The sequence below is a fragment of the Manacus candei genome, unplaced genomic scaffold, assembly GCF_025592945.1.
Source record: "Manacus candei isolate 608988 ecotype Guabito, Panama unplaced genomic scaffold, ASM2559294v1 h1tg000009l, whole genome shotgun sequence".
Classification (NCBI taxonomy): domain Eukaryota; kingdom Metazoa; phylum Chordata; class Aves; order Passeriformes; family Pipridae; genus Manacus; species Manacus candei.
The window spans coordinates 882,252-895,100 of record NW_026138057.1 but is presented as its reverse complement, the minus strand read 5'-3'; the positions used below and the strand labels follow the sequence as shown (position 1 = coordinate 895,100).

The 12,849-nt window shown below is 38.1% G+C and overlaps 1 protein-coding gene across 6 annotated transcripts in view; it reads right to left on the bottom strand.

Moving 5' to 3' along the window:
- The window catches only part of NELL1 (neural EGFL like 1), a 277,675-nt gene that overhangs the window by 188,853 nt on the left and 75,973 nt on the right, over window positions 1-12,849 (bottom strand). For all 6 annotated transcript variants that reach the window (XM_051777275.1, XM_051777277.1, XM_051777276.1 and 3 more), the window contains exon 11: window positions 8,451-8,550. In XM_051777275.1, the coding sequence (XP_051633235.1) occupies window positions 8,451-8,550 (100 nt within the window). The remainder of the gene's footprint in view (window positions 1-8,450; window positions 8,551-12,849) is intronic.

Sequence of the window (12,849 nt, the reverse complement as noted above, 5' to 3'; positions counted from 1 at the left end):
GGAGAAAAGACAACCCCAAAGCAGGAAACAACGACAATTCATTAGTGTTCTACTGAACCCATGTAGCATAAGCCTCTGATTGTCAAAAAGTGCAAGACTAACTTACACCAAAAAGACAATAAAGTGAAATATAAAAGAAAAAAAAAAATCCTTCAAAATTCTCTTATTATGCATAACCACATAGAGACCAAAATGAGGCACTGCACAAAACTGCACCTGTAGTCAAAGCAACCCCAGACACTGCCTTGTAATTCTGTCATCAAAAAACAGCTCAATTGTTTCTACCGTTTATAATTATTCCATGGATCGTGTTTTATAGAGGACATTTTTTATTAATCTCCCTTTTTTTCCTTCACACGAATTCTCGGTAGTTTCTTTGTGAACAGTTTCTTTTATTCCATACAAAGTCGTTTCTAAAAATAGGCTGAACTTTGCCACTTCCTTCTCTAAAGGCACAACTGGATGAAGTTCTTTCTTTCCGATTTTCAATATATCTCAAAGACGTGTCAACATCTTTCTCTGCTGAAGTCTAAAGTGAAAGTAATTGCAACTTTATCTCTTTAAAGGCACTCCACTGGAAGTACTGTTAGGAGATAACTTACAGAATTTGACAACAGAATTTTTTTTCCTCCATTGGTGTATGTTTTATGGGCTTTCTCTATTAATATCCAAGAGCCAATTTCTATTTGACTGAGATATATAAGCAGTCATTTTGGCAATTTCTGTTTTGTCTGGATTTTCTCTCCTGGAAGGAGGGAAAGCAGAAACCCAGACATACCATCACCTCCTTGTATTCCAACTTGAGCTTATATGAATACAAAACCAGTTTCTGCCAGTTCTGCCTGGTCATAAAGGAGCCAACCAAGAATTCTAGTTCATTGATTGTAAACTTTCCTAACAACCTCTAAAGACAACTATGGAAAACACGACCTCAGATCTAAATGCAAGTCTTTGTTCACATCCTGTGCTTTGACATTCTATTTTTATTTGTTTTTAAACATGCACTTTAGTCACCTACTAATTTAACATGCAGGTTTGTGTCACTTTAGTGCACTCCAGCTTCGTGAGTCTGATCATCTAATGCTGAGTTTTGAGGTAATTTCTAAAAAATGTCAGTGCTTGTTAGCAAGGAGGACACTTTCTCATGTTGGATGTGTCAACATCCAACTCTACACTTAATCTTCAAATTAATTTTATTAACAACCAAGGAATCTTCCCTGTGCTCAGTTAAGCTTGTTCTTTCATTGTAATCCAACTTGTGAAAAAGAACCAATTCCCTTAATGAAAACTTCAGATTTCCCTTCTAGTCTTCACTCATTTCACAGTCTGGTAAAAACCACTCAAGTATTCCAGATACAGCCTTGTCAAGCCTGGGTACTTTTTATTCTGGTAAAATAGGGTGCCAATACACTGCCTTTAGCCATTTACACAATCACAGTATTTGACTTCTCATTTTTGCATTTATAACTATAATTGAAACTGAACACTGGAACCCATCTCCTCAAACTTATCTTTTCAGCATCTAATTTATGCTCCCCAAGCAGGATTACTATTCTGTTGGCATTCTAGATAACATCCAAGAGACAACAAGTTTTATAACATTTTCTTTGTCACTGTTTCCCCTAAGATTGTGACATCCTAGTCTGTTACTGGCTTCTTTAGAATAATAATTCTCCTTTGAACTCACCCACAGTATTAGTTTTATATTTGATTATTATTGGGTCAGAATCTCTGTAACATATCAGTGCGTTAAGCTAGGGACTAAAAAATATCACATTTTAATTCAGTGTGGATTGTTACTCTTGGGGTATTTTGTTTATATTTATTTCTATTCCCCTCTCATCCAGACCTCTAAAAAATATTTCATCTTTCCCAGCATGTTTTAGATACAAGAGTGCTGATACAACTTTGTGCACCAAAAACCTTTGTTTCTAGGCTCTTTGTATCCCAATGAGTCAACATTTTTACCTTATGATCAGCTCATGGCAAATTTAAGACTTAGAATTAGCCAAAGCAATGGCTTCTCACTGTTAACTTTCATCACAAGTCCCAGATCAACCACTCTTTTCTAACAGCACATTCTCCCAAGCACAAGCCAGTGATTAGTTTTCAATATCACATCACTGAATTCTTCAGTAATTACTTGCCATCTCTGAAATTTCTCAGTAGATGACTACCCCAGCTAGAGCTGTCCCCTATTTTTCAAAAATTCTCTGTAAAAACCTGTTTTGCTTTTGTTCCCTTGTTATCAACTCAAATATGAACTGTCTCCATTCAGAATCACACTCAGGTTTTCAAGCTTGAAGGCTGTTAAAAGAGCACAGAAGGAAAAAATAACACTCCAGTTCTGTAACTTGAGTAATTAAAGGCTCTAAAGGTCATTTAATTTTTCTCTTGTCATTAGGAAATGCACAAGGATTTCCTAATGCACATCATCTACTACATCTCTAGACTGCCTCAGCATTTATTATTATAAAAGACCTGTGAAAAACTGTTTCCTATCTTTCAAATACGCTGTCTAGAAGGTCTCCACTTTAATTTTCCATAGCATCTCAAAGCTTGTTCGATACCTCTGTAAGTGGATAGTGGAAGCCATTCCTGTTAAGAGCATGCATGGTGCTATAACACTGTATATTACCAAGCTTTTATAAAACAACTGTAATTTAAGGTTAACCAGGAGGAAAAAAAAATGTACTTGATAGTATGGAAGAGTAAGGGTTCACTGTGCCTCTGGCAGAGTAAGCATAACATTGCTTGGATCAGAGGTTTTTCCAAGCACTTCTTTTTGCAGTGAAAATGCACATTTAAAAAAGCCATGAGGAGCATACCAAGGAAGCGTGGTTCTTGGAATTCTTAGACATTGGTCTCCATTCTCCCCAGCCAGGAGTTTTGGAGGCAAATATCTGATTTTTACTAATTCTTTGGTGTGAAATGGATTTATAGGATTCCTTAAAGATACCTACCCCAATGCCAAACCCCCCCACTGATACTGCAGTGGGATCTCTAAATTTCAGCCCTGGTGGCAGCTAGCAGAGGGTATGCATTCCAATAGCAATTAATTCAGAATATTCAGCAAAATTTGAGACAGTCAGTTCCTCTCTAAATATAAGAAATGGCTTAAAATGGAATCATCAAATCTGAGCAAGCGGGCAACTGGAGAGGATTTGACTGAACCACAGAAAATCTTAAATAGTTCAGATAATCTTAACTAATTTCAGGCCAACACAGATGACAAGGCAAGCATTAATTCAAATTACAGATGAACAAATTCAGAACAGATGCCAGAAACCATTTTCCCCACACATACATACACAGTCACAAATGAGCACAACAGTCCTTCAAAGTCGTTCAAGATATTCAAAATACAGTTTGATACTATCAGGGGAATTAAATATTGAAGAGTGTGTTTACATTTTTGACGGGCCTGGTGACCTCTGTTCCTTCCCCAAAAACTCCTGATAACATTATTCTCTTCCTTTATCAAGGCTGCTGAAATGTTTGCTCCATCATTTCTTAAGAACATAGGGGTATCTTTCTACTTCTTCATTCTGACCACAGAGAGACTACTAATAAATCTACTAAGACAATTAGGAAAAGATCCAGACACATGCTAGCAGACATAACACTATCACTTCTGCAGCATCAGGAACTGCACAACTGGCTAGGGCTTAGTGGTCCCAAGTCAGATTGTCTAAAATTAAACATTTATTCCATTTTGGGACACTCTTATTTTGTCAAGCAACACCTTCAATTTGCAGTTCCCCGAACATGCTTTTGCACAGCAGCATGCTAAGCTGTTTTGTGCTGTCATCCAGGTTTTTACATACTTAACATACTTGATAATTTAGCTTAACTATTGATTGTGGAATGCAAGAATTCATTCAAGACTCTAGCTGGAATCAATACATCTTAGATCCAAACCTCTTCCTACTTTTTCTACGGGCAACACTAACGTGCCTCTCTTTATATCTGAGGGTTTCCTTATAACACCTGTAATGTTTTCTATACTTCTTACAACATCCTTAGCTGTTCACATCAAAAAAACCTGTAAAACCTCCGTTCTCTTGCTGTTCAAGAAGCTATCCTTCACAATTCACTCTTTCACATTGAGAGGCTTCTAAAAAAACATGGATAATGCTTTTGTTAAAGAGCATTAGCAATGTTCAACAAGTCCGAGGTAATTCCAACCTCAAAATCTTTACTACTCTTATGATTTAACCCTACAGTTAGGACATAAATACACAAGGTAAATCTGGGGGAGAAGTCATAGGAGGAGTCATAAAATTTGCATTACCAATTATGCCTTTCCATGATCTGAATCTGTTTTTAATGAGTCATGAGCAATGAAGCACTTTGAACAAGAGCTTTTACACCCTCAGAGATTGTCATCCCAGAACGCAGTGGTCTGACATAAAACAGTAACTTCATAAATTCTTTCAAGCTGCTACATGAATGCAGAACTTATTACATAGTGCTTATTTGTGTGCAAGAGAATAATGGTAGCTACACAGCCTAACAAGCTTATAAAGATTTCTTTTTTTTTTTTTTCAGATATAAATCTCTTCTAAATCCTCAGTAATGCTACAACTATGTTTAGAAATAAACTAATTCATATTTATCAACCTCCATTAAATCTTAATAAATCTAAAGCCTTGAAATAACTCCTACCTCCCAGCAGTAAATGGAAAAAATTCAATTTCTGAAGAATCAAAACTCAGTTTCACAGCTAGACAGGGAGAGATGAGAAACATGTTAACTGAAGAGCCTTCTCACTCTTTAACTGAAAGAAGAAAAACCTCCCCAAAACAAAACAAAGCAGTAAAAATAAGAGTGGCTGAAGCCCCATTTTTAGATTTAAATGCTGCTTCCTGATGTAAAATGCACACTTCACCTCATCAGTAAGATCCTCCATTTCCTGCTAACCAGCATCAGCATCTAAATCCATCAGTCCAATCATATTGCAGGACAGCAAATAAAAATTATTTTCTCTAGAAACAAAACCACTCTCATTACTTCATTATATCATCACAATCTTTCTTTTAAGAAGAGCACATCTGCAGCTGCAAGGGTTGTTAAGGCTATTCTTGTGTATTTAAAATTGTGAGCATAACAACATCAAAATTCTCTCATGAAATTTTATTTGAATCACTCATTCAAATGAGAAAAAAAAAAATCCACTCTTTCAAAATTATACACTGTCTTTGGCAAGGAGAAAAACAGCTACAGGGAACAATAAAACACTTTTATGACACTATTTTTTGTATTAGATTTGTCCCTGGGCTATAAAAAGTGTAGCAGGCATGCTGTAAGAAAAATGAGTGATTCTCAAAAAAGTAGTAAAAAATACATTTTATGACGCAATGATTCTTTGTAAAACTTGAAAATTAACTAAAAATTCTGTAAGCCTAAAAGACAGGTTAATAACACCACACTGTCCTGCCGAAAAGTATAAAGGGGAAAACTAGGTATACTCTACATAATACTCAAGGATAGATGCTATATACAGATCTGGTGAGGCCCATTTTTGCATGCAGGTACATCAAATCACAAAAATAAACTGTCATTTTGAAGCAGAGTTGAGTTCTTCCATCCTACGCTCGCCTTGCTGTACACCTTACACAACCATTTTACTGAAATCCAGAGATTGGCTTTCAGCAATACATTTTTAGCTTTTGCTGTACTATAAACTCATGTGGCAAACCTGAGAATAGGCATTATTGGCTGTCTGCTTTTCTTACCATTTACAAACCACGATGACTAGCTAGAAAGCCCACCAGCTACATACATTACAGGATTCAACTCTGTTTGTTGCTCACTGAGAATTTCCATCTCCATAAACACCACAGATTTCGTTTTTACCTTGCATACCCTATTTTATTTTAGGCACTTATCTATTTTTGTGGTAAGTACTACAGAGATCCCTGGAGAAGATACAGTCTCATCCCACAGCATCATGAAGTTTTTGTGTTTCTCTGTGGTTTTTTCTTTCTGTTAATTCCCTCACACTCACCCTTTCATTTAATGGAAATTCCTTTGCTGCAGCTAGAAAAGCAAAAGCTGCAAACCTCTCACCATTGCCCAATTCAGCAAATGTATTCTATAATTCTAAAGAACATGAAATTGAGGAGAGGACATCTTTTTCCACAGCTACATGTACTAAAGACAACACAACCTGACACGAGGCCCAGAACCCACCAGTCACTAACATGCACAGAAATATTGTTCTCATTCAACATTGCTAGTAAATGTTTACTAAATATTCTCTTGAATAAACTAAGGCTTAGCTAAGGGCTAATGCAACAAATTCTCTGCCACCATCATACCTAAAATGTGAAATTTGCACGTGATATGCAAACAATCTGTGTGGCCTTCCAACAAACATTCTGATTATTTAGGGCTACAATTATTACAATATTTCTTTCCTTATTATTTTGGCTTAGACAATAAAAGCTCGATATAGGCTCTGAAAGAGGTCACTTCTGCAAACAAGAGAAGCACTCTATCCTTTCCCAGAAAAGGACATGTTGGCACAGGCCAGGACCAGAAACTATGGTCTGCCTGGCGTATCAGAGGGTACCTGTTTGCTTGATAAAACTCATACCAAATATGGAATTCTTAATAAATATCCATTTTTAACACCAGCAATCTACATATGATAAAATTATATATTACCACTTTAGTTTGCATGCAACTGAAGCAGAAGTGTCAAGCAGCATATATTCTATTGCAAGATATAAAAAGCAACTTAGGAGTGCTAAATTCAATTTATGCCTTTGTAAAGTTGACAAAATTAATCATATCTTTAGGCATCATTTTCAAAAGAATTTTAAAGAGCAAAGATGAAACACAAAAGGAGGTGGTACTGTTTTAGCAGTCAGCTAAAGCAGAACTGAAGTGGAAGTTTAATGTATCAAACTGAAAGCACCATGTGTCAGAATTCATAGGAAGGGAAAGTACAATTCCTTCCTTTGCTTCTAGAGATGATCACATACGTATATATTATATCCCATTCATGCTATATTATAAATAATAAGGCCAGTTTGGAGATGAATTTCTAAAAAGAGTACCTATCATTAACAATATTATGGAATTGAATAATTACAGAACTTATCTTTCATCAACTTTGAAGCTTTCAGATTTCTAATGCTTTAAAGTAATGAATACGATTTTTTCAGTACTGCACTACATCAAACTGGGCCATCTGTTAAGAAGTATCATTAAGACATCCAGCCCTTTGAGGGACAGAGAAGCAACATTTACTGCTTGCTTAAATAGTTACAGATGTTTCTAGAAGCCGCTTTAAAACATTCATGTGTAATTAGACCATAACCCAGCAAACAGTCTCAAACATGCTGGTCCCTGCAACCACCTGCATGTGTTTCTAAGGTCAAGGTCTCAGTAAGTATTTAACTATGCATATTGATTGATTAAAATTTACTGCCGAAAGGAGAGGTTCAGAGCCCCTTCACCAGCACCTGCCATGGCACTGGAGGAATTTATATGCAGCCAAGACAAGTATTCCAGGGGTCCTCAATAACCATCTAAGCCTGGAAATGTCTAATGCTGATCTGGAACAACTCTTGCTTTAGATCTGTGAGGTGCATCACTAAAAGGCTGACAGGTGAGTCCTGCTCTGAGAGACCAGGCTCTCCTTAAGCCCAGCTGAGACTCAGCTCCGAGGGAGAGACAAGGAGCAGAGGTACAGTACAGACACACACAGGGAATGATTATTCAACCCCACAGTTCACTGATTAGAACACCTTTTAAGAAGAAAGCTTGTCCAAGTTCCCTAGCCTTGTGATACTTGCATTTTCCTCATTTAAGGGGATTTCCTCAACTAAGATTTTAGCTGTGGCTTGTTCAGTCTGGTCCAGCACTCACAGGGCTGAGAAGGAACAAGCAAGAAGAACCTGCATCTCAGCACCCCACTGGAAGGAGGAAAAATGGGGTTCAGAGCAATAATGTTAATTTTTTAATCTTTATTTTGTATTAGCATTATTTTATTGTCCAGCTTAATTCATAAGTTGGTCCTGAGAGTGCTCAGATCAACCTCGTAATATCCATCAAACCGGAATATTAACACTATTTTCGTGATTTTAAAATAAAGAGCTTAAAAAAGCCACATTTCCAAAATCACATACATTTACTGCAGCTGCAAGTTTAAGCAACAAAATATATTTCTTTTTCAAACATAAGATCCTTGAAACGGTAATTCTTCAGAGATACTGTGCCCTTTCTCCCCCAAATCTTCCTTTTCTCCTTCCTCCTCTCTAACTCAGAGCAATTGCAGCTTTGTATCTGATAAGTCTTCTAACCAAAGGAGTATCATAGACTGGTTTTAGACTCAGGTTTTTATCTCCTATCACATAATATCTCATGAAAAAGGAATTAGTCCCCCTCTTGAATCAGCAACTTACATTCCTTCCAAGCACACATAGTCTCTGGCTTACCTCTACAAACACTGCAACACTGGTTCTCTGGAAGAACGTGATCATCTTCTGAGCAGTTCAAAGGTGGACAAGTCTCTGTCACTTTTACCAAAACTCCATTCTGAAAATAAACAACATTTTTTTAAAAATTACATTTGGAAACCACATGCAACGGTAAGGATCACATTAAAACTGGTAATCTTTAGTAACAACAATCTCCAGCAAACTAGCAAGAAGCAAGTTAAATTCATTTGTTCCACCGTAACATCAAATTTAAAGTAATCTACTTGTGCATTTCTCTGCCCAGTGTCGAAACAAAAGAAAAGGCACTTCAGCTCGAAATTCTATTCTAGTTTTACCAAATACGTAGTCTGAAAGTACAGTTGTCTTCTTTACAAGTATTTGAAGGAATTAAAGAATTTCACTCCAGTGTTTGTTAAAGACAGTCTTCCTGCTTCATGCAAGTCTGAGTTTGCCTCCCCTTATTTTACAGCCTACTTCACTGATAAGTTGTTCAACTCAAACATACACAGCAAGACCAGTGTTTTCAAGTGTCATGTGTTGTTCTCCTGTGTCCAATTACAATGGTTTGTTTTTTACAGTTACCAATCACCTCATTTCCAAAATTAGGCCCTTCAAAGAGGAAAGCTCATCTTGAGGTAGCCCTCTAGAAACTGCTGTAAAAAATCAAGCTCAAGAAGTTTCTACGATTTTGATTCCTGACAGATTTAGAATAAGACTGTGATAGGAAGTCTAGTAGCTGGTAGAAATTTTCTAAAATCATAGACATTAAGCCTTTCTGCAGAGAATTTACACCAAATTTTACTCCATCTTCTTCCCATCCAGCAAATCAGCTTCACTATATCTCCAGACCAAACACCTCTGGCTCTTCAGTTAGTTGTTTCTTAAAATCTTGTCCCCAAATAGCCTCCTCTTTTACCTTATCCCCCCTCCAGCCTTTCTCACACCATAATTTATTTCTTCAGCATCCCTTCTGCAGCTATGCCATCACTGAGGACTGGTAAGAGCAGAGATTAACAACTGGAATTTTTGCTCAGTAGGAACTGCAGTAACTACCCCACAGGACTGTCCACACCTGAGTAATCCCATTTTCCAAGCTGTGAAACTCCACTAAGAAAGCAGGCAGGCTGCTATGTTGCCAATATACCTTTCTAACATTAATCTAGTCCCCACTCCTCAACTCCTCCCAAAATACTTCTCATGACATCTCACATGGTGGAATAAGAATTTCTGCTTTTTTCAAACAAAGAAATAACATTTTGCAGCTATCACGATTGCAAAGAAAAGTTTAAAAATATGATCCAAAAACATCTAGGGCTAAGAAAGCAAAGGAAAACCAACACCAAAAAAAAAGACAAAATTTTATTAAGGTCACTATTCTCATAATCTGAGGACTTTGAACAGAGGATATTGACAATACCTATGAGCATACCCAGTATGAAGGAACACCCCTGTGCAGAAGTTTGCTTTCATATCTACAAGACAGTGTAGCACATTGATGCCAAAAGACTGGCTCAGGTGTCAGAGTCAGTACAGGCAAAACCTTTGCTGGTAATCAGCCTCACCAGCCATGCCACTCTGGTTCAGCTACATTCCTTCAGGCTCCAGAGGAAGCTCTCACAGCATCAAGCTGCCCTACACAGTTGGGAAATGCCTGCTGAGTCTACAAGGCACAAATGATGCCCAGGGCATCCAGCAGATAGCAGGATTTAGAGCTGAGGAGTGCAGCAGACCCAGGGAATGCAAAGCTGACCATTCTGCAATCACTGCCAGTCGCTGCCCTTGAGGTTACAATCTCAAGGCTAAAAGCAGGGCCAAGTCATTTCTCTCGCTTTCCAATTGTCTTTACTGGCAAGTTGCATCAGTTGCTGTCATGAAAAATAATGCTAAAACACCCCCCAGGCCTCAGGATTTGTGATTCTTTTGGTAAGAAAAAAAAAGCAGCTCCCTGCAGTATCACACACAGCAACGCATCGCTGAAGCAAGTGCCCACACAAGAACAGTGAAGTTAATGGAGGTATTAGGTCTCCTCCTGATCCCACTTCCATAAGTGGAAGGGAGGAATCCCCCCATGGCTGCCTGTGCAATTGCAGCAACAAAGATGATAAAAGAACCAGACACGCTGAGCCATCATTTACTATCATGTTATCAAGCTACCAGCTAGAAAAGCCCTGGCTTTAGATATATAACTCATTGCCTATTTAAGCTCAGACAGGACAATTACAGCAGGAGGAGTACAGTATGTCAACATAGGGACAGAGAGCGTTGACTGACAATAAATCTGGTCAAAAATATGGCAGGAAATGGCACAAAAGTGAAATGAGTGATCAGGATGAGTCAAAAAGCTACAGACAAATTTAATCCAAGCTCACAGCTTCTTTAGTGACTCATAAGGAGATAGAACACAAATTGGGAATTCCATTATTTAATGACATGAAGATTTTATTTCCTTAATTTTCCTATTTTCTGCAGAATTTGCATCTTGGGAAAACAAATCAACCTTATTTATAATTAATTTTTAAAACAATTAAAATATATCCATGTTGAGTGTTCTTTGGGTTAAAATCAATTTGTTATATACTAGTACAAATCCAATTATAAGAATTATCATCATTAGATTTCAGACTTCATTCACTGAGATAAGAACAGTTCACACTTCAGAATTATTGCTTCAGGCAGTCTTAGAAAAATTACTCCTTTTTATACTCAATTCACATACGTAGTGATAGAATCTGGACAGAAAAAGATGTCAAAAAGACTTTTTTTCTGGAATAAATACATCAAACTGTAACATACAATCCACAAAGAATGAGATCTGGAATCAAACATTTACAATAAGATAATTAAATGTATTGTAATTACAAAGGCAAGTACATAAAATAAGGATTGGCTGTAAGCCTAATCAGTGACATGCAGTGAAAATCTGAACCACTAACAGCTTATCTCAGATGACAGGCTTTGAGAAATAATAGCAAGATTCAGATAAGGCTATTTTGGTGGGGGGGTTTTCCTGTCTTGATTTAACTGTATCATGGTTCTAGCCAGAACAGGGTTAATTTTTGCAGGAGCCAGAAAGGGGCATGGCTGGGACCCCCTCTGAGCCTCTTCCTCTCCAGGTTAAACAGTCCCAGCTCTCTCAGTCTTTCCTCTGGTAAGAGATGCTCCAGTGCCTTATTTATCCTCATGGCCCATGTCTGATGTCTCTCCAGCTGTTCCATTTCTCTCTTGTGGTGCAGAGGCCAGAAAATACAAGTGTGTATGTGCTTTAGAGAATGGCACCTTTCTGCATTTGGGTTGGCTTATTTATTTATTTATTTTGGTGCTTGCGAGATTCACCAGTATGGTGATGTGGTTTATTTAAAGGCATCAGAAGATTTCCATAACTTTTGTTGGACTGGGAATTTACAGCTGATCAGCTGCCTGTTTGTAACCAGGCGTGTTTGATGGCACAAGGTACAAAACCAAACTCCTCTCCATTAATGCTGCGAGCCATACAAATGCTAGGAAGATGGACAGGGGTTCACTGACCTCCAGGAAGCTTGACTAGAAAGATTTTTGTAAAGATAAGGAACAGTGTTGTTCTTGGAGTGACAACTAAGGCTGCTATTTGGAACTTTCTCCTGAAAGACTGATCAGTAACAGCCTGCCGTGGTTTAGGAATGGTACCCTCCAATTCAGTGCTCCCACTGAAATCACGTTCCGCTTGCTCACTTCCTCCTCCCCCTCTCCCTCCCCCACGGCAGGCTGGAGAGGAGAACTGGAGGCAAAAAAAGTAAAGATCATGTGTTGAGATAACAACTATTTACTGGAAACAGCAGCAACAAATTGTTACAGCAATAAATTGGTATTTACAGCTGCACATTAATACCCACAGGGAGGGTGCCAGGCCCTTTTCAGTGGTGCCCAGTGACAAGACCAGAGGCCATGGGCACAAAGTGAAACACAGGAGGGTCCATCTGAACATCAGGAAACACTTTCTCAGTGTGAGGGTGACCAGTCACCAGCACAGGCTGCCCAGGGAAGCTGTGGACTCTCCATCCTTGGAGACGTTCAAAAGCCATCTAGACACGGTCCCGGGCACCCGGTTCCAGGCAAGCCTGCTCAGGCAGGGGAGTTGGACAAGACAACCTCCAGAGGTCTCTTCCAACCTGAACCATTTTGTGATTCTTAGAAATACCTGTGCACTCATTTTGTCATTGCAGATTCATCTAGAGAGTGTTTATGGGCAGGATTCCAGCTGGGAATGGCTGTTCAACAGTAACATCTGTGCTTACAGTTAAGAGGATGTGCATCATAAATATTTTTAGTCTGGATTAGTTTTCAGAAATTAAAAGACTATCTCACAGCCTGATAAAGAAAATCTTTGATCTAGCTGGATCCATCAGCAGCATTATTATTT